Genomic DNA, 22375 nt, shown 5'->3' on the forward strand with positions numbered 1-22375 from the left:
ATGGTTCTCCATGGGAGAAGAGCTATGGGTAAATTACTAATGAAATGGGATCGGAGGCATTTTCAATTTAAAAAAAAAATACCGTATACCTCTTTAATATTTAAGGACTTAAATAATACCAATGTAAAGTGGTTTCTCAGTGAAGTTTTGATTTGCATTTTCATACCATCTAATGTTACTAAACATTTCTCAGGTGTTTGTTGGTCCTTTTTACATTATCACTAGAGTAATGTGCAGTAAACTCTTGGAACATTTTAAAAATTATGTGCTTAGTTGTTAGTAAGTTGTATGCAAGCTGTTTGTATGTTCTGGATATAAATGCATATATTACTTGTAAATAATTGTGTCTTATTTTATGTGTTGTTCATTTTCCTGACCCACACATTTTCATTATGTGTCTAGGGAGAGTAATGTTTTATAAAAATTTTATTACTTTATTATTAAAAAGTTTTACTGTGGTAAAATATGTGTAACAAAAATTTTAACCACTTTAAATTGTAAATTCTGTATATTCACATTATATAACCATCACTACATCTATGTGCTTTTTCCAGCTCTGAAACAGTTAAATACTAACTGTCTCTTCTACCTCCCTTAGTATATAAACTTTGTTTCTGTGAACCAACTGCTTTAGTGAATGACATAGTGAATGTATGTGAGTAGAAGCAAATTACATTTATCCTCTGAGGGTGGCTTATTTTGTTTGGCCTCATATCCTCCAGGTTCATCCGTGTGTCAACATTTCCTCCCAAGCAGTATGCCACTGCACGTATACACTACGTTTTCACCCATCCGTCTGCCTGTTGTGAACAGTTGGGTAGCATCTTCTGTCGGCTGTGGTGAACAGTGCTGCTCTGAGCATAGGGAGATGGTGTACGCTAAGTGCTTGCTCTCATTTCTTTTGGGTGTGTGCTCTGAGGTGGGACTACAGCGTCAGACATCATCTTCCACTATGACTCTCGATTCCTTATGTTTTGAGACAGGGTCCCTTCTCAAGCCCATGCTAAACATAAAGTAAGGAGTCAGAGTGAAAAATGTCCAGCACAGCTTTGACAAAAGTCCTAAGGCCATTTTTAAGGAAAGAACAGTAAAATAAATTATGAGAGACAATTTGACATGCACAACGCACAAGAGTTGAAGTTGAACCCCGACTAGCACAAAACAACTCCAAATGGTTCACAGACCTAAGTATATGAACCTAAACCTATAAAATTCTTTGAAAAGTACCTCAAAGGATTAGGGATTGTGGAGATGGCTCAGTTGCTAAAGTGCAGAATTTTATATTACTACCTACTAACAGTGCACAGAATTCCAGTTTCTCCATAGGATCTCTAATATTTGTTTGTTTGTTATTTAATAAGACTGATTATAATTAATGTGAAGTAGTACACAAAAGTCTTGAATTTTGATAAAATTCAATTTGTCACTTTTTCCTTGTGTTGATCATGATTTTGTTAATAGCTGAGAAATCATGGTTAATACAAAGTCACTAAGATTTAATACCTCATGTGTGTAATAGAGGAAGATACCTGAATTCAGGTCTTCATGCTTGCACAGCAGACATTTAACAGCCATTTCCCCAGCCCAAAATTTTTTTTTTTTTTTTAGGATTTGTTAGTTGTCTGGTATAATTTATTAAACTGTTTCCTCTAAAACAGCTGTAGAACACTTGTCAGACATGAACTGAGCACGAGAGCAGGAGTTGTTCCTGGACTCTCTGTCCTTCCCTTTGATCATACGTCTTTATGCCCTGATTCTTTTTGAGACATTCTCTTCACTTGTCTCCCATAAAAACTGTCTGGGCTCTTTCTCACTGTAATTTTTGTGTTGTTGTTTTCAGGCTATGTTTGTCTATCCGTCTTTATCTCTTTAACCTCTTAGCATCCCAAGGCTCAACCATGCCACTTCTCTCTGCTCATACCCACTGCTAAAGTGATAATCTTTCAGACTTAGGGATTTATGATCACTCTGAGACTTACATCTTCCATAAATACCACTCTACATCTACTCAGTATCATTATTAGGAGGTAAACAGGTGTTGTAGACAGAGCATATCCCACACCAAACTCTATATCTTTCTCCCCAATTCCCCAGCAATTCTGCTTTTTATCTAGTTTTTCTTACCTGTAAATAGCAGTCGTTCCTGACTTTTTTTTCTCACAACTACTATCCAATCTATTAGAAAACTCTGCCTCCTCTACCTTTAACGTTATTCATTCATTCATTCTCTGTCTCTGTCTGCCTGTGTCTCTGTCTCTCTCTGTCTGTGTCTGTGTCTCTGTCTCTGTCTCGCTCACTCGCTGTGGCAAGTGTGTGTGTGTGTGTGTGTGTGTGTGTGTGTGTGTATACATACATGTGCATATGTCAGAGGACAGGAGCCAGTTCTTTCTTCCGGCATATGGGTTCCAGGGGTTGAACTCGGAGCTGCTGAGTCATATTACTAACCTGTCTTCTGCGTTTTGAACAGTGATCTCTGCCTCCATCACATTCATTTCTGCTTGAGCCATCATTTTCTTCCATCTAGATTATTGCAGTAGTCTAACTGGTCTTCTTGTTTAAACCCCTGTCCCTCTATAATCTGTTCTGTCACAGCAATCAGAGTAATTGTTATCAAAGACCATATCACTCCTTATTCACCACCTCCAATGATTTTCTGTCTCACCGAGAGTGAAAGTCAGAATTCTTCTGAGGACTTGAATTGGCTCTTACTGAAAACTAGCTGTTCTTCCACACCAATTATGTTCTCATCTTAGGGTTCACACTTGGGAATATTAAACTGAAAATACTTCTCTTCAAGGACTCTGAATGTTCCTTTTATTCCTTTCCCTCAGGTCTCTGCTTAAATATCTTACTGATGAAGCCTCTCTGACAACTTTTAATTAAAAAATAGTGTGTTTTGAGACAGAGCCTCATGCGTACTCCATTGACATTCACTTCCTTGTAGCTAAGGACAGATAACATTGAACTTCTGATTCTTCTGCCTCCACTTCTGAAGATGGCATAGGCTTCTGACATACTATCTTTGGTCCTGGACAAGAGAGATTTTTCTTAGAAATGTTCTAAGTCCTAAAATTTATAGATTCCCTTTGCTAAATACAAGTGCTAGATTTGCTGAGCCTTCTGACTACAAAGGTACAAAGGTAAGATCAAATATATAATGCTGATTCTCAAGTAAGTTCATGGATTGCTTGCTCACAAGATATTCTCAAGAAGTTCACAGTTCGGAGGCTAGGGGATGGCTTACTTGATATAAAATGCACTGAGGCACATGCTTGTATAATCTCAGCATGGTGGAGGCAGAGACAGGAAGCTCTCTGACTTGCTGGCCAGCCAGTCTAGTCAAACTGGTGACTTTTGAGTACTGCAAAAGATCCTGTCTCAAAAAGTAAGGTAGAAAGCTAGCAAGATAGCTCAGTGGGTATCTTAGTTAAGGTTTTACTGCTGTGAACAGACGCCATGACAATGGCAAGTCTTAATAAAGGACAGTATTTAATTGGGACTGTCTTACAGGTTCAGAGGTTCAGTCTATTATCATCAAGGTGGGAACATGGCAGCATCCAGACAGACATAGTGCAGACAGAGCTGAGAGTTCTACATCTTTATCTGAAGGCTGCTAGCAGAATACTGGCTTCCAGGCAGTTAGAGTGAAGGTCTTAAGCCCATGTTCACAGTGACACACACACCTACGCCAACAAGATCACACATTCTAATAGTGCCATTCCCTGGGCCAAGCATATACAAACCATCACATTAGGTAAAGGCACTTCCCACCAAATTTAACAAGTGTGTACATACATGTGTACATACTTACACATACATACACTTACAGGTTCACAGCTCTCAAAAACTATAGAGGGAGATGTTTATATAGATAGACAACTAAACTGTTAATAATGTATTGCCATAGAAGAGTCCACACAGAGGGTGAGTACTATTGACACATGATGTAAAGATACCTTATTCTGCCTTTTCAAGTCAAATAAGGAAATTTCACAGAGGTTTTATTATTCGAGTTCAGTCTTAAAGAGTAATCTCTGATCTGTTCTGTGAGCATGAGAGAGAGATGTGCAGGGATCAGTTACACTCAGTAAGACTTTTGCTTATGGGGCAGATACAAAGAAGAGGCAGAGGGTAATTTATAATGGTGGAAATTTAAAATGTTGTAATAAGTGAGACATTAATGCAACCAAGCAAAGAAAAACTGTGATCTACATTTTGAGTAGGCTATGAAGTATGAATTGGAGAGGACCATGTCCAGTGCCAAGGATGTGAGCATAGAGTTTCTTGTAGCCCCAATGAGAGGCAATAACACTATAGATTTGGTCAGTGGTAATCTAGAATACAAATCAGGAAAAGATGTCAAAGATATTTAGGAGGTAGATTACAGAGGATTGCGTGATCAACCCATACTTACTGGGAGGAATCCAGTTTGTCTGTGGGTGTGGGAGGATTATCTCAGGCCTTGGATATGAGAAGGTAGGAAGAGGTAGGTAGTGGTAGTGGTGGTGTTCGTGGTAGTGGTGTGTTTTAACATATACTGAAGTAGAACTGAGCATGAGGTATGAAGGTGCTATGTGGTAGGCAACTAACTAGTAATATGCTGGGTTAAGTAAGGACCTGAAGGTTAACTATAACTACTGTAATAGAAGCAGCCAGCAAGGGAAGAGACTGGTGTAGTGATAAACCGACATAGGACAATAGTGTCCAGTTGAGATTCAACATCTCTATCTGTCTGTCATAATTCTCATGTGTATGGTGATGAAATTTGTCAAGGCATGATATGGTAAGTGCTAAAAAGAAGACAAAGATAAACAGAGCTTAGATGCCTTAGAAGGACTTAACTCCTACCTTGGTAGGGATCAGGAAAAGCTGTGTCAGGCTAGTAGGAGAGAATGTGTGGATTGCTGACTGTATGGGGAAATGAGATTGTACAGAGTATATACAACTCTAAGAAAGTTAGTGGGACAGGAAAATTTGGGAATTGGAATCAAATCTTTTAAGAGCCTTGATGGCTTTGTGGGCTTATTTTATATTTAAATTTTTATGTGTGTGCATGTGCACATACTTGGGCCTAAGGTTAATGTCAGGAGTCCTGATTGCTCTCCATCTTGTTGGTTGAGTGAGGGTTTCAGTTGAACCCGGAAGTTGCCAATACAGCTAGTCTAGCAAGCTCGGTGGGCTGCCATGCCCATCCAGCATCTGCTTGCATTCTGGGGTTTTGAACTCCAGGCCTCAGGCTTGTGCAACATCTTATCTACTGAATCATTTCTTCACCCCTAAATTGATTATACTTTATTGTTGAGAATGAAATTTTGGAGAAATTGAGGGTAGGGAGGGGGAGGGGTAACCAGAATATGGTATGATATTGAGAGTATATTTAAGAAGTGGAGAAGGAAAGAAACATTTCCAATTTGAGCCTTAGAGTCAAAGTATTTCTTGTCTAATTTTCTTATTAGAGAGGAAAAGTATCCTCAGTCGGGTGGGATGTGGATGTGAAAGAGAAATGTTCCTGTCCCAGGAAGTGTCTGGGCTTTAATCCTCACTCACTTTTCTGGTGCCACACAGTTTTGGAGGATTCCTCCTGCTGAGCTTATTCTTTTGTCTGGACAGGTAATCTGCTTGCCCCTCAGAAATAGCTTAAAGAATTGAGAACTTATGAACTAGTTTCTTCTATTTGTGATAGTGATGGACTTTTCAGATGGAGTGAAAAGAAAGTGGAAAGGCCTAGCTGGATGGATTTCATAGAGAAGGAAGCCTGTTGCCCTGACCACACGTGTTTCTGTAAATAGTGTAGTCTCTGGAGAAAAGAAAAGGAGACTTTGTCTCTTGTTGTGAGTTACTTGACCATCTGAAAGTGTCCATTTTCTTTGTAGTATTGCTGAGATTAGTACATAACAATTAAACCTGAGATACAGGAGTGATGGCTTTCATATCCAGGTCACTGTGATTTCTATTAGCGCAATTGATAATATACCCAAAAGTCTTCACATCTTCAACATCTTGATCCTGGCTGTAACTGTATGCCCTACTTTGGCCCAGCTTAATTTAGTTTGGAGAAACAAGCCAAGATTCACTGAGCAAATTCACTGAGATTGCTCTGTGAAATGGGAAGGACTCAGCCACCAAGCTTAGGGTTTAAGAACTTCTATACAGCCGAATTCATCTCACATGGCTTTTGAAGGAAGAAGGTACTGTGTGCTCAGAAACTTGTGCTGCCTGTAGGAGGAGTCTAATGACAATTCTGTGGCATTGGCAGCCCTGATTCTGAACACAGACCACTTTGGAAAGAGGAAAAGGACAAGTGGAATTCCCAGGCAGACCTTGTCCTTTGTAGTAAGTACCCCCTAGATGTTACTAAAAACCAGGTTGGACAATATAGGAAGACAGGATTCTGGGAGCCAGTCAGGTGTCCTTCATGGCCTCCTCGGTGTTCAGAGTCAATCCCTCTGCTTCATATCCCTCCCTTAGGATTAGCTGCCATTTTGCGGGGGGTCTACAATAGAACTGAATCTACTAACCTTTCTACTTTTTTTTGTTTTTTGTTTTTTGTTTTTTTCCTGCTCTTTCTCTTCCTGCAGAAGGAAAGCGAGAAGCTCTTCAGGTTGTGCCTCTGGTCATTTGGGCCTATTATGTTGTTTATTTTCTACTGTTTTCTGAGTACTGTGTGTATGTATATGTGTGCATGATCTGTGCCTCTGAGCTATGGTTCATGTAGATAATCCATTTTTTTCAGAAAGAAGTCTGTGTGCATGCTTATGTTGTGTGTGTTTGGGCCACCTTCCTTGGAACATAGTGAGAGGATGTATGTCTGTTGGCATGGGTGCACATTCAGTCGGCATGTGTGTGCTTCTACTTGTACTCAGTCTGACATTGCAACATTTAGCTGCTCCTCTTCTCCTAGTTTGCACAGTGTGTGTCTATTTCTTACTTGTTGTTGCCAACTAGCATATGTTGTAAACAACCCCTGGCTGAGCCCAGCATGTTCACATACTTTATATTTTGGATTGAGAGCTACCACGGATATATTTTGTCTCTTGTCTGGGACCCTAAATGTGAGAGTGCATTCATGCTTTTGAGCTGGCTCCCTGCCTCTCTCTGGGCATAAGCCTCTGCACACCTGTTGTATGGCCACCTCAAGCTTTGTGAAACACTAATGCATTGTGCCTGTTAGCAATGGCTCTTGAATTTGGTAAGGATTTACTTTGCTTGTGACTTGTGCCCTAGCGAACACAATCCTGTTCAGATGAGTTTGTACGTAGGCTCTGGACCTATAAACACAAGATTCATATTCACCTTGTCTTTTCTTCAGATACATGTTCTATCTATGAGTATACTTTCTATAAGTGTTTGGCTAGACTTCTTCCTGCTCCCCTCCCTCCTTCAGTGTTCTGTGTATGCATGCCCTGTGCTTCTGCCAACTGTTACCCTCTCTGAGCACAGGAAGGGTGCATGATCTGGGCTTAGCTCCCAAAGACTTTTTTTTTTCTATTTTCTGAAGCCAAGTAATTTCTGGCAAATGTCTAGTTCCAAGAATTTAAAGAGAGAGAGATAAGAACCCACTCAGTACAGTAGCTGCTTCCAGAGGGTAGATACATTTCTGTTGGTGGGATCTAGGAATGCACAGATGCTTAGCCTTTGCCTCTGCTTCCAAGCATCCTTAGGCGATTTGCTAACCCCCTTTACTCTCACCTGCTGTTGTTTTTTCTATTAGTAAATCATGCTTGTTCCAGCCACTCCTTGTTCCTTCCGTTCCTGCCTTTCCCTTATCTGTCATCTCCTCCAGGGCTAGAACAGGAGGCAGATGAGGTAGCATAGGGATGGAATAGACAGATAAGTCAAAGCTTAGGCAACACCACAAGGTGTTCACCGAGATGGACCTTTAACCCAGTTCCCTGGTGTGATTGCTCTCCTTCCATCCCTGGTTAGCCCTGTGTTAGCTCCCATACTCTTCTGTCTTGCCCCACACTATCCATCACTCCCGTCCAGAACTAATCACATTAGTTTTGCCCCTGGAGCTTATTTGTAGTTAAGGGGCAGGGTAGTTGGGTTGGAAAGGAACAAAGCAAGCCAGGAAGCCCCAGATATACTAATGCTAGGTTTCTTGTTCCTCAGAAGCATGCATGATGAGCTCCTTGGAGCCCTGTTAATTTTAGAACTCTCTCTTCTCAGCATTACTTAAAAGTTTTGCTTTTTTTTTTTGCTTTTGTTTTATGCAGAGCCATTTAATAAGTAAAGTTTGTTTTATTCTGTTTGTCATTGTTCTCTCCTTGACTGTTTGATCCCTCAGTTTCAAGTTTTCATAAAATTTTCACGAAATCCACCAGAATCATAACCCAAGTATTTAGTCTATCCTATGATCTTACTACATAGTTTATAAAATGTAGAGAGTGAACTCATACATACTTTGTACTCAATGAACTAGAGGTTAGAGGACCCCAGGCTGCCTCAAATCGTCCTTTTACTTCAGTAAGACCTGGGATCCTGAGAGTTCCGGCAGCTAGCTCTAAGATCCCAGTGGATCTTAGAACAGGACCTCAGAACTTGGCCATGTATCCTTTCTATATATGGTGAAGAAGGAAGTCAGGCAATGCCCACTGCAGCAGCCTGCTAGCTGCCCAAGGTAATAGGGTATTGGCTTTGACTTCAGATGGACTCTGTCAGAAAATAGCTCATGTGACCTACTTTGTTCACTGTCTAGCCTATACTCTCTCCCATCTTTCCCACGAGCTAACTTTTTCTTGTCTTTTTAAAGATTTCAGATGATGGTGACCCCTCCTTGCCCCAGTGGCTCCCAGAAGGGTAAGTGATTCTCTCTATAAGCTTCCTGTGATCCCATATCTATCTACTTTTACCTTTTCTCTGGGGATATGTGAGACGGTTCCACATGCTGAATTGTGGCAGAGGAAGAGGTCCCACATGGGTTCACAGGCTGTCTGGGGTAGAAGCTGCTGATTGATCCTCTAGAGGCTGAAGCAGGAGCTTTGTGCAGCAGTCCCTGGGCCAGGAGAGGTCACTTTAGCAGTCTGCCTTTGCCTGTGTAATTTCTTATTTATTATATCATATATCATAGCACCATTTTTTATATAGAAAATAAGGGCATTTGAGTAAGTATCTTTATCTGTCTGGAAAAAATTGCCCATCTCATTGTTGGTGTAGCTGATTAGGTTACTCCCTGAGCTCAGACCTGCTTCAGCTGTTATGAATCACTTATTATGTTCCACTCCAGTCAAGACATAAGGGACATCCCTTCTGAGCTCAGTGTGTTCTGTCTGTGCTTTATTTCTGGCAGTTTCTGACCCATGTGATCGTACCAGAGTCATTTTAAAGCTCAGCTGCTGTCCATAACTGACTGATTGTTCTTGAAAGAGGAGTTAAGTGTCCCCAAGGTGTCTCTCGCCCCCACAGTGCCCATTGAGCTCCCCATCTTCCTTTTTCCTGTTGCCTTATAAAGGCTTCTGACATCACACTTCTCAGCTGCCTCCTCACACTCTGTCAGGAAAGAATATCAGATCATAAAGTTAACTACTACATTTTCACACACCTTTTGTCTTCTTTGGTCCAGGCAAATTGTTTGAAAAAGCCAGCCCTTTCCATCTCTTTCAAAACATAATTTGTTGCAGAAACCTCTTGACTTAACCAGAGTATATTCTAGTTGTTAGAATTCACTACAAACTTGACTTCACTATGAATCCCTGTCACCAGTTGCTTCTTCAGTAAACTTAAGGTTCTTTTTTCCAATAATTACAAAATGTATATATGCCAATAGACCATTTCCAAATTGGCTTTAAAATGAAATGCAAAGGTTTTCAAAAACAATTTCCTCTTGTTTTCCTTTCTGTGTTTCCTAGGTGTGGTTTAAAACAAAGTCCACAGCCTGTTCTGAGGTAGTTTACTGGTTTGTATGTTGAGGTGGCTGCCCCAGCTCCCAATTAGTGCCTTCCTTCTTTGCCTTTATCATGGACACAATTACCTATTCTTCTGGGGCTTCTATCTTTAGACCAGTTATGGTGTGCAATCCGGCTACCCAGTGTCTCTAGCCCATTGTTCTTACTAAAAGTAATCGCATAATTACTTGAGTATGCTGGTGTGCCCCTGAAAGCTCAACATTCTAAGGCAGGAGGGCTGTTAGCTTATGGCCACCCTGAGCTAGCTATATAGTGAATCCAAGGGCAGCCTGGACAAAGTTGTGAGACCCTGTCCTAAAACAAAGCCAAGTACATAAGGTTTGTTTTGGGGATGGTTTATTTGTCTTGGTTAAAGTTTATAATTTCAGCCTTAAAGAGTAGAAACTCCTTTTCCTATTTATTTATTTATTTATTTATTTATTTATTTATTTATAAACATTTTAAACCATGAGAATACATTTTATTGGAATTTAATGTCTTTTTTTATTAAGTTAATTTTTATTAGATATTTACATTTCAGATGTTATCCCCTTTCCCCATTTCCCACCCCCCACCCAGAAACCCCCAAACTCAACCTCATTTTATGGAAGTGACACTGAGACTCAAACCGAGACTCAGAGAAAGGATGGAATATTGGCGGAGGACTTAGGGAGCTGGCAGAAATGTGGCCGGAGTCCAGACTGTAGCAGTAGAAAACTGATACTCTTTTGGAAGCATGTTCTGTCTTGTTTGTTTGTTCTTTTAAAAATTGTATGTTGTTAATAAAAATAGGCAATGACAAAGACCTCAGCTGCCTTTGCTGTAACTCTTCTCTGGTCTCTGTTAATAGGTATTTAAGACTGATCTGGACTCTCAGGATCCCTTTGCTGTTTCCTCTTACCCCTACCCTTGTGGTTTTCTAAGTCTGCCATCTTACCCCTCAGCCTCTTCTGAGTTATGGGGCTTATCCATGGAGATCTTTGTGTCAGAAGACTCAAGTAGACAGACTGATGATTCTCTATGGTTAGATGGAAGTCTCCTTCAACATGTCATTTCTTAGTAATCCCGCTTACCCAGATAGCTGGCTCTTCTGGTAGAGCCACCTTGTGGGTTCTGTTGTAGCCTAGACTGTGCAAGACTTCTTTTGGGGGAGTTCACTGCTCTATGTGGAGAGAAAGCTCTCTTGGTCATCAATTCCCACCTTGGCTTCTGGAGTATAAGCATCTTCAGATCAACAAAAATGCCTTGAACTATTTCAGTAAGTTTAGACCTTCACTGAAATGGCAGTAAGCACTGAGAGTCTAAATGGATCCCTTGCATTTCCTTCCTTCACTTACTGCCTTCCTTCCCCTCTCAAAGGTACATGGAGGTTAGTTCACCATCCTCTGAGCAGAGGGAGAGTAAGGATAGTAGAACACAGAACGTGCCAGTAACTCAAGTCTAGACTTGAGATTCTGATGTTTTTTTCTCTCCTTAGGCCAGCTGGAGGGCTCTATGGCATCGACAGCATGCCAGATCTACGAAGAAAGAAGCCACTGCCACTTGTCAGTGATCTGGTGAGTCAAGACCCCTACGTTAGCCTAGGCAGTAGTCTTTGGGACTAGGTCTTCACACGCTGTCAGGATTAGAATCAGTCGTTTCAGAGTTACTGTTACTTAATGATGGTTTCAGTGGGACCTAGTTCTAACTTACTCCCAAGTCAGAGTTCTGGGTTCTTCAGTGAGTTAAGTTCCCATCTAGAATATTTGTGGCTTATACCTTCAGTACTGAACTCAGAGGTTTTACACCAGGCATCTTACCTTCTCTAGGTAGCTTGTCAACCTTCTTTGATAACCTGAAATGGAACCTGACTCTAGCCTCTAGCCCTTAATTTAGATTACTGAGCTTGGTGTGTGATATGCTTAACTGGAGCTTGATGCTTCCTAGAAGCCAAATGAAAGCCTCTTCCTAAAAATAAGTTCTATAGACTGTGTTTGTTAACCTAAGACACTTAGAGGCAGTGATAAAACATTTGTGCAACCGAATTGCATCAGGCTTAGTAGTTAAAGGTGCTCTTGGGACTTCCAGGATGACCAAATTCTCCTATTCTTGGCTGTTCTTTCTAAAGTAGAATCAGTGTGAGGAGTTTTTCATAGCATGTGAGTGGGTAGGAAAAAAGTGGGCTTTCCTAGAGCCTCTGAGCCAGATTTAAGGTATGAAGGTTCACCAAGACCCGAGCCCTCACCTCTTTCCCGTTTTCTTCTCCTGTTACTCTTATTTCTCCTTCCTCTGTCCATTCTGGTTTTCCTGTCCTCCCCTTTACTTTCTTGTGTTCTTGTTTCCTCTCCCCAGCCTCTCTCTCCTTCACTGGGTGAATGGGAATGTCACTTCCCTCCCTCGTCCTTTCTTTCTTTACATAGCTCCTTCCACGTCCACACCTCCTTTCTCATTCTCTTACTCTTTTCCGTGCCTTCTCTTCTGCCAGTTTTTCACATAGCTGGTAGAAGGTGGATTCTGATGTCCTATTTTCTTTATCTCCTATCTCACCTTTCATCTTGCTCTTTTCTTGGTAGGCCCTCCTTTTCCACAAGCAGGTCTGGATCATGTCTTGCTTCCCTTCTTTGTCTTTTACCCTTGCCCATTTTCACTTTGAGACATAATTGTCCTTAGAGCGGGTATCCTCAGCCTGGGTCCTGAACAGCTTGATGGGTTGGACACAGTTTTTAGTAGATAGAGGCAGAGGTGATTAGAACATGTTCCCTGTGGTAAACTGGAGGAGAGAACCACTCAGATGCCTCTGAAAGTTTTTGCCCTTAGTGGACTTTAACACCGTGTTGTTCCTTTCTTTGCTCTCCTCTACACAGGCTATGGTGAGTGCATCCAGAGCCCTTCCCCATCCTCTTAAGAGTCCACACCCCCAAATTATTTGGGCCCCTTCCAGCTGATGTTTTTGCTTAGACTCAAATAAGATCTGCCTGTCCAATATCTGTTGCCTTTAATGAAGTCATGTATCTTCCAGGGGCCGCCTTTAAGACTTGGGCTTGGCAGAAACATGGGGTTCCTCTACATAAGGACTTTGCTACCAGGACAGCTTCAGTTCTTGAACTTTACCCTCTGTCCTGTCTAGCCTCCACTGCCCCCCTTTTACTGTCAAATGACATTTATTTGGGCTTTTGGCCATTGTATCTCTCGTGGACTGCGTGTGGGGTGGTACGCAGGCATAGGGGTCAGCATGGGCAGTTCTTATATGTGACTCTGTTAATGTGTATGTATATGAGTGTGTGGTGTGTTAGTCTATGACCTACTTCTTACTATAATTCTAAGCTTTCCATTTTTCCTTTGATTTCTATGGGATAAGACACCCTAAGAATAGTGAAAGAGGAAAACCCTTTGGGTGGTGGATATCCTGAAGGAAGTACTGTTCTCACATTGCTAGAACAGTCCCTTGAGGACCTAGAGTTTTACATCTTAACATGAGGCTATTACCTGTTACTCGGGGGTGGTATCTAGTGACAGCAAAAATAGAATGGTGTCAGTTATAGTCAAGTGGCTTTGGAAACTGAAGCTGCCTTCCCACGACCTTGCCAATCTTTTGTGGCAGCCAGGGTTGACAGGCAACTCTTTCTCACAGTCACTGGTCCAGTCACGGAAAGCAGGAATTACGTCTGCTATGGCTACACGTACCTCTCTCAAGGATGAAGAACTGGTAAGTGACATGGACATTTATGAGTCTACTGGCCTCAGGATTCGTCATCTCTGTAAGCATACTATGAATTTTAAAATTCTGGTATATAATTGCCAAGATAGTGTCTGGTCTCAGTTTTCTACATTCTGAGAAATGAGTCCATATTGGAGTATTAAAGCATATAACCACTGATCTTGGGGTTTATACTGAGCCCATTACCCTTTGTTTCTCTAGAATGAATGAGTGCTCAGACTAAACAGTGGGCACACAATGGATGACTAGAAGCACATTCTAGTGTGGCCTTTTCTGTGCCAGGCAGGGCTCTGAGTTCATCCAGGCTAGGATGTGTTATCAACTGCCAGAGAAGAAACATGGACCTGACTGTCCCATAGGGTCTCAGTCCTTCCTAATACAGTCATATAGTTGTTGGTCTGTGATGGGGTATGTGTCTTTCAGAAATCCCATGTGTACAAGAAAACTCTGCAGGCCTTAATCTACCCCATCTCGTGTACCACACCTCACAACTTTGAGGTCTGGTCTGCCACTGCACCTACCTATTGCTATGAGTGTGAAGGCTTGCTCTGGGGCCTTGCCCGGCAAGGCATGCGCTGCAGTGAGTGTGGAGTCAAGTGCCATGAGAAGTGCCAGGACCTGCTCAATGCTGACTGCCTACAACGTGAGTGCCATGGGATGAGGACTGGGGAGCAGGGGCAACAGGGCCTTTCTAAAGCAGTGTGAGCAAAGAGCAGTAGTGTCAGATTTGTCATTTCTCTATTCTGCTTTATTCCAAGGGCCTCTACTCTTCAGAAAAACAACATACTGAATCAAGAGATACCACTTTTCCAAACAGTGGGTCTTACAGACTCTCTTAAGCTCCTTTAGGGAAAATCCTTTGAACTTTCTATAGCCTTCTATGTAACTACAGTCTATTACAGGATTCATTTGATTCCAGAACATCAGCTTGAATCATGCCCTTAGACTCAGCATTTAGGAGACAGAAGCAGGCAGATCTCTGTAGGTTCAAGGCCAGCCTGGTTTGCATAGGGGGTTCTAAGACAGTTAAGGCTGCATAGTGACATAGAGGGGCCCTATCTGAAAAGGAGGAGGAACCCAAGAGATAAAAATCTGTGTTTCCTCACAGAGAAAAAGTGTTTCATAAAGCTAGGAGTGGTGGAGGTAAGATTTAAACTCAGGTCTGACACCAAAGATTATATATATAAATCATACTACATTATTTGCTGAGATTAAACACACTAAGACCATAAAGCAGAACCCACTGGTGTTCTCTGGCACTTCTGGGATTTGCGTCATGCTTGGCAGATAAGATTGGCAGTATTGTCATGGGCACCTACCATTGCTCCATGATATGAGACACACTTTGGTGATACTTGACTTTAGAGACTCGATAGAACCTCTTCCAACATTTCTCTAGACAGACTAGTATAATGAACTCCCACCATCACTATCTAGAGTTTGCTGCCCTTCAAATTGCACTCTCAACTCCTCTGGCCTGGCTGCAGCTCCACAGAGAACTCACAGTATCCTTAGGTTTCTCCCATTGTTCCTGCCTCTTGCTGAAACTTTTCCTTAGCTTGACCTTGGTCTGGGAGTTGGCCTGTTGCCTAGTTCTACTTTCTGGGCCATCCTTCAGGGGCTGCTGAAAAGAGCTCTAAGCACGGAGCTGAGGACCGAACTCAGAACATTATCATGGCCATGAAGGACCGTATGAAGATCCGAGAACGGAATAAGCCAGAGATCTTTGAGGTTATCCGTGATGTGTTCACAGTGAGCAAAGTTGCCCATGTGCAGCAGATGAAAACAGTAAAGCAGAGTGTCCTGGATGGCACCTCCAAGTGGTCAGCCAAAATTACCATCACTGGTAAGTAGGCTACTGTGTGAGGGCTTAGGGAGACTTGGACGGTGAGGAAACCTTGAAAGGAAGCATCTCAAGAGGTTGAGAAGGAAGCTATAACTGAGAGGAAGAGAGATTCTCCTGTCATTCTTTACCCTTCCCCATTTAGACTAGGTGCTAGAAGAGGCAAGTACTTGCAAACAATATGAACCATAATACAAGGACATCCTAACAGCCTGACAGTGTACACGTGGTTAAATTGGGGATGAGAGGAAAGATGTAGGAAGGAGACCAGGAAATAGTCACCAGCGGTTTGTTAGTAAGATGTGTGGGGCTGATGCATGTGCTCATTAGAAGGTAAGGACTAGTGAAGCAGTCATTGGTCAAAAATGACTCACTGACAGAGCTGGGATTCTTGGATTAAGTTTGAGGAAGAGGTTGGTAGCCTGGGGCTAAGGGTAAATGTGGAGAAGTGAGGTTAGGTGTGCTGCGCAGGCATAGGGAAGCTTCTCTAAGTTGCAAAGACTATGATTGGCCCTATGGGGGCTTCTGAGTTAACTCTGAAATGTACTCTAAACCTTTTGATTTATACTTGGGTTGCAGTGGTTTGTGCCCAGGGCCTACAAGCCAAAGACAAGACAGGATCCAGTGACCCTTATGTGACTGTACAAGTTGGGAAAACCAAGAAGCGCACCAAGACCATTTTTGGAAATTTGAATCCTGTTTGGGAGGAGAAGTTCCATTTGTAAGTCACAAGGGGGTGGGCATACATTGACCTTTCTGGAGAAACGCATATTTTAGAAGTGGTATTACAACCCACTTTTCTGTCTTAAGCTCTAAGATTGGACAAAGACTGGAGATTCTCACATACTTCACTGGGCAACAGCCATACTTTCTTTGAGTTTCTCTTACAGTCTTCGGTAGTTTACCCAGACACTGTTAATGAGGTCAGTTTACAGCCAGTACTTTTTCTAGCACTGGAAAGATCTCCCCTACCACTCTGCAGTTGCTTCCTAGCCTGCCTCGCATATGTTAAGATTTCTCAGGATTGAGACAAGAGTGCTCTTGGTCTATAACTGGATAATCTTGGGTCTGGAGGTGTTTCTACTTTTTCCTGTCCCAGCAGATTCCTCCATTTCCTTTTCCTCACCTCTTTTTTTCGACTGTTTCACTAACACCTAGAACTTGGATGAAAGTCTGGAGTTGCCAGATGGCTTTGTCTCACATCCCTACTCCCAAGGTATAAGATCAGGACTTTGGCTCTGAATCTGCTGAGCAGGACAGCTGTAATAGAGAACACCTTCTGTTGACTCTCTGAGCACTCCCGTGGAAAAGGATTGGAATACAGTAAAATTAATCTCTAGTCTAGGCAGCAGTTATTGAAGGAAGCACCCATTTGTCTGAGATTCTGAATAGTTCCTGCTGACTACTTTCATATGACTACTTTTAAATGAACTGGCTTATGATCGTCATTTTTTACTCATTATAGATGAACAGTTTGTTCCATTCCTATCCTATGCAAGATGTGTTGCCTGATGTTATTTATCCAAGACTGAGTGACAGTGTCTGTCCTCAAGAAGCTCATTGTTGACTTATCTATTATTTTTCAGTAGAAGGGTAGTTGTATATAGTATTTTAATGGAAATATCTTGGATGTGGAAATATATAAGAACAGGGAAGCAAGCAACACATTCTGCTTAGTACTGGTTTGGGATAAGGACCAAGATCCAGAAATCCACCTCTAGGGAGGAGAACAAGATGGGAGATCTTCTTCCTTTCTCCAAAGCAAAAACACCACAGAAAAGAGAGCCATTCAGTAAAGAATGATAGCAGTTCATACCTCAGAGTTAGTACATGGGGGCATTAGAAAACTAAGCAGATATGGCCTGATGACCCGACTAGTCATGCAGTACCTTATGAGTTCATGTCTTGAACTCTGAGGAAAGAACTAGCAGTTCTTTCTGGAGCCCTGTGGTATCGTTCAGTTGGAATTGCTGATATAGTTAGCTGCATAAGAAGCCAGAATTGATCATAACTACTCATTTCCTTCCCATACCTAAGGATGGAAAGCCTTTTGCTTGGATAGACTAATTCACTTGGAACTTGAGTGCCACTGTCTGCTGAATTTTTCTCTTCCTCTTTTAAGTGTAGTTGGTGGTACCTTGGGAATGGACATTGGAGGTGGTAGTGATGCTGCTAGGTCTGCCCAACCTAATTTTCCACCCACCCCTTCCACAGTGAGTGCCACAACTCTTCTGATCGAATTAAGGTACGTGTGTGGGATGAGGATGATGACATCAAATCCAGAGTAAAGCAGCGGCTAAAGCGAGAGTCGGATGATTTCCTGGGCCAAACTATCATTGAAGTTCGAACACTGAGTGGAGAGATGGATGTCTGGTACAATCTGGGTGAGGAAACTGGACCATAAAATGTTACTGTGATTGGAGACCATTGGGAGGGATCTAGGAAATCTGCCAAATCACCAAGCTCCAGATCATACCCCTATATAGACATGTCTCACCTTTAGTTGACCATTGGTGGGGGTGGAAAACAGAATGGCAGTGTTTAGAACTCATTCTAACTTGGCTAGCTCTCAAGTTTCAGATCTTTTAGTCTTCATCCTGATCCCTAACCCTTGTGAGTCTCTGAGTCCTGTCCTCCCACTTGGTTCAGGGTTGTTTGTAGAATGTGTGGTCACTTGGCTGGCTGCCGTTTTTTCCCTTGGGTTAACCATCTGTAGATAATTGCATTGCTATGAATCCCAAGTCTCTTTTCCTTTGTAGAGAAGAGAACAGACAAGTCAGCTGTCTCAGGAGCTATCCGACTACAAATCAGTGTGGAGATCAAGGGGGAGGAGAAGGTAGCCCCATACCATGTACAATATACATGTCTCCATGAGGTAAGCAACACTTTGTGAGTGGATGGCTGGAAGACAGGGGTGGACTTTTGATTGTAAGTAAGGTTGTCAGGTGGCTGGATATATAGGACCATTTTGTTTTGTTTACTCTTGGCTCACTTGCTATTCTGGGTAGTCTGAGGGACCAGACTATTCTTTTCTTTCACTGGAAGGACTAAGCAGTGATATGACAGAAATTTTTCTACTGAAATGTTCAGTTATAATGTGCTCATAACCCACCTTTCTCTCTGCTCTGTGTTCTGCAGAACCTTTTCCATTACCTCACAGACATTCAGGGCAGTGGAGGAGTCTGGATCCCAGAGGCTCGTGGGGACGATGCATGGAAGGTGTACTTTGATGAGACAGCCCAAGAAATTGTGGATGAATTTGCCATGCGCTATGGCGTTGAGTCTATATATCAGGCCATGACGTGAGTCTCCCTGGGGTCCTTAAAGTAGCTACTAACACTTTGGGTAGCTAATGAAAGCACAGGACATAGTAGACAGGTGCTTAGTAGCCATCAAGTGCAATGATTTCATACTTTTCTTCTTTGAGCTGGGTAGAGTGTGTCTATGACCCAAGGCAAAGAAGCATACATTAGAAAGGGAATATATTTGCCAGCATCTCAGGAATGCCTCTTTACCCATCAAGATCATGTTTATGAAAGGAAAGTATGAGTGGATATAAAAAGACACAGGACCAGATATCACAGGCCTGAGCAAAGGACATGTTTTTGCCCATGTACATATGTGCATAACTAACAAGCTGACCTAGATTACCCCGAGAGTCCACAAACAGAGCACTAAACTGTAGGGAAAATATTTCTTTGTGGAATCTACCAGCACTTCTATAAAAGAAATTCTTGCCTACTGGGAGAAGTGTCAATTGGTGATATTGCCATAGCAATGCACACAGGAATCCATTCTGCATAAGCAGAGGGAGTTGACTGACCTGGCTGCACTTCCATAAATTTTAATTGGGTTCCTACTTGGCTACTGCTGCAATCTATGAAGAGTCTTTGAGAACAAGGATTCTGTTTTTCAGGCACTTTGCATGTTTGTCATCCAAGTACATGTGTCCTGGTGTACCAGCCATGATGAGCACCTTACTGGCCAACATCAATGCCTATTATGCTCACACAACTGCCTCCACTAACGTCTCTGCATCTGATCGTTTTGCAGCCTCCAACTTTGGTGTGAGTGTGATGAGATACATATATCCAAATGCTGTCAATTGGTAGTTTGTTGTTTTCTGGCTAGTTGTGTAGAGTTGACTGGTGTGCCTAATTGGATAGTTGCTACCTTGAAAGACAACCTTTTTCCTTCTAGATAAGATGACTAATAGGCTGTTCTCGGGCTCTAGGGAATGATGACACTACTGTGCTTTAGAAGACATTGCTCTGTGGGCCCACTACAGTTGAATCACATTGTTGCTTAGTCTTACAGTCATTACTCAGAATGTTACCTGACATAAATTCAGAATAAACAGGATGAAATGACCTCCCATGAAGGTTCTTTCTGTAGCCATAAAATTACATCAGTAATCTTATGTAATCCTCACAGTCTACTGCATATGTGATTTCTGATTTTGAAACTCACGTTCTTATTAGTAGAGTTTTTCTGTAGATGAGTTAATGTAAATGATTAAATCAATCAAAAAGTCCCACTATGTATTGATTTAATCAGTATCTATTCATGTATCCAATATAATGAATTCTGAAAATGTGCTAGCAGCCTACAGGCATATGATTCCATATTTAATGATACTTATTAAATTAGTATATATTTTAATATTAAAATATACACTAAGGAAAAGTACAGGGAACTTGGTTAAAAGAGAGACTTCTTGTGTCTTTCTGACCACTTTTCAAATGTGTTTCTATTTTTTCTCCCATCATCACTACTAGACTCTGGCTATAAAGCTGTTAAGAATGCCCCAGAATAGCAGGGTAGTAGTGGTACACAGCTTTGATCCCAGCACTTCCAGGTCTGTAGGGGGAGTTCTAGGGCATCCAGGGCTACACAGAGAAACCCTGTCTTGAATGCCCTACACACACACACACACACACACACACACACACACAAAGAATGCCTAAGAGGCTCCTTGACACCATGGTGGCAAGGAAGAGGTGGAGGCCTAGTCTCTATCCTATCCCCTCCCCCCAGGCCCCAGGCCAGAGAGACTTGGATTATACATGGACTTACTTTGCTGAATGCAGATGTGGGAGAGTGGGGTAAGGCAAGGGCCTGTGATAGAATGAGATTGATCCAGAATGTTTTAGTATATGTAGGGAAAGTGTCCTTAGGGGACAGACCTCGAGAGCTTGGGAATGTCTCTGATTGAGGCCATGATGGCAAAATGTAGGTAGCTGGAAGCAGGTGTTAGCTGTCCGCTGCTCCTGTCCATGTGTGTGCCTGGCTCCCCAGCCCCACTTTGAGCTAACATCTGTTCATTTAAGGGTCTAGTTGTGGGCTGTCTGTTCCCAGCCCTTCCAAGGTACTTACTGCCTGAAAGGAAGCTAGAAGGGCTCCTGAGGGACATTGAGGGCTATGGCTCTGAGAAACTGTTGAAGACCATACTTGGCCTCTGCGGCCTCTGAGTCCCACATCACCTAACCCCGACAATTCCAGACCTCTCTTCCTTGTGAGCCATTTTGGACTTGTCAGACCAAGGATAACTCAGCTAGATGACCCTCACCTTATGCCTTCCCAGACACTGCTGCTAGGGTTGGGAAGAGCAAAGCAGAAACTGCTGCTACACGGCCCCTAGGATGTGGTCCCTCCGAGCCTTGTGTCCTTTGTTCATTGGACCTGCTCTGTAGGTAGGGGCCTCAGACCCACAGACCACTTAGTGCTCAGGGACACTCAGTCCCCCAGCTCTCTTCAACCATGTCACTTTTTTTTTTTTTACCATGCTCTCTAGTGTGTTGGGGGTTTCAGTCATCTTCTAGATATAGTATGAAGAATCTAGATATGATATGTGCAGACTGTTAAAGCTTCTGTTCATCTATAAATGTTTTATTTAAAGCTAAAAAAAAAATGCCCCAAGAGAAATCCAGAGATATCAGACTCAGTAACAACTTGGAGAAAGTGTTTGGATTTCCCTCTGCTGACTTAAGACGAATTAAGGTCTCAGAGAGAGATGCAATCACTGCTTACATCGTGTATTTAGAAAGAGATTGTTTTTCCCCAGGGACATGCCAGTGTGAACAGGTTCCTAGTTTAAGACAGTGCTGCTAAAAGATTTTAACTGGGTTCACCTCATCTGTTTTCCTTTATATTGATTTTCCCATGGTCAGAGATCAGAAAAGATGTGTTGCCAACCAAATGTCCCCTCCCACTCTTTCTCCTGTCCATAGTAGTTCTGTTTCTACTGTAGTCAAGGGGGCTCAGAAACAGATTGCTTCTCTTTCCTATTTCTTTCTCACCCTCAGAAAGAAAGATTTGTAAAACTGTTGGACCAGCTACACAACTCACTGAGGATAGACCTCTCTACATACAGGGTAAGTGAAGACATGGTGTGTAAAGAGTAATGGGTAATGTCAAACTCAATCTGGAAGACGTAGGCACATCTTAGCTGTAGGATGAAAGGCTCAGAAACTAGTCTGTGTCGTTATACCCACTTGGATGGGCAATGCCCTTAACACCCATGGTTCTTCTGACTCCATTGCAGTGTACAAGTAGCAGGTTCAGCTGCTTTTAGTGGTCAGGTGGCTTTCTAACCCATTCTTTTCATCCCATCCAGCTTTATAATAACATAATCTTTGCTAGAACTTCCCTTAAAAATATTAGATACTTAGCCATATTCATTCATTCATTCATTCATTCATTCATTCATTTTACTCTTCTCAGTTCCCAAGAGAGGTATGATCTTTGGCTAGTGGAAGAAAGAGTAGCCTGTCTTGGACAATTAAGTGTGTTAGGTGTTATATCTTTCTCCGGTACAGGAGGAAATAGATGTAGGAGAGTGTGTACCTGGGATGGCTCAGGATGAAACAATGGACAGCTTCTCAGCTCCTTCTAAGTTAGTTCTCACATTAGCTTTGTCATGTAAAGTGTCACACCTCTCCACAGCAGGCA

The 22375-nt window shown here is 42.2% G+C and overlaps 1 protein-coding gene across 1 annotated transcript in view; it reads left to right on the forward strand.

Annotated features, from left to right (window-relative positions):
• Nucleotides 1-22375, forward strand: part of Unc13b (unc-13 homolog B) — a 53726-nt gene that overhangs the window by 11596 nt on the left and 19755 nt on the right. The window contains exons 3-15 of the mRNA XM_028779039.1: nucleotides 6579-6601; nucleotides 8753-8799; nucleotides 11362-11440; nucleotides 12728-12733; nucleotides 13495-13569; nucleotides 14005-14224; nucleotides 15200-15427; nucleotides 16004-16145; nucleotides 17639-17808; nucleotides 18184-18299; nucleotides 18563-18726; nucleotides 19341-19491; nucleotides 21730-21798. Coding sequence (XP_028634872.1) covers nucleotides 6579-6601; nucleotides 8753-8799; nucleotides 11362-11440; nucleotides 12728-12733; nucleotides 13495-13569; nucleotides 14005-14224; nucleotides 15200-15427; nucleotides 16004-16145; nucleotides 17639-17808; nucleotides 18184-18299; nucleotides 18563-18726; nucleotides 19341-19491; nucleotides 21730-21798 — 1490 coding nt within the window. The remainder of the gene's footprint in view (nucleotides 1-6578; nucleotides 6602-8752; nucleotides 8800-11361; nucleotides 11441-12727; nucleotides 12734-13494; nucleotides 13570-14004; nucleotides 14225-15199; nucleotides 15428-16003; nucleotides 16146-17638; nucleotides 17809-18183; nucleotides 18300-18562; nucleotides 18727-19340; nucleotides 19492-21729; nucleotides 21799-22375) is intronic.

The sequence above is a fragment of the Grammomys surdaster genome, unplaced genomic scaffold (genome assembly GCF_004785775.1).
Source record: "Grammomys surdaster isolate TR1022 unplaced genomic scaffold, NIH_TR_1.0 344, whole genome shotgun sequence".
NCBI classification, from domain to species: domain Eukaryota; kingdom Metazoa; phylum Chordata; class Mammalia; order Rodentia; family Muridae; genus Grammomys; species Grammomys surdaster.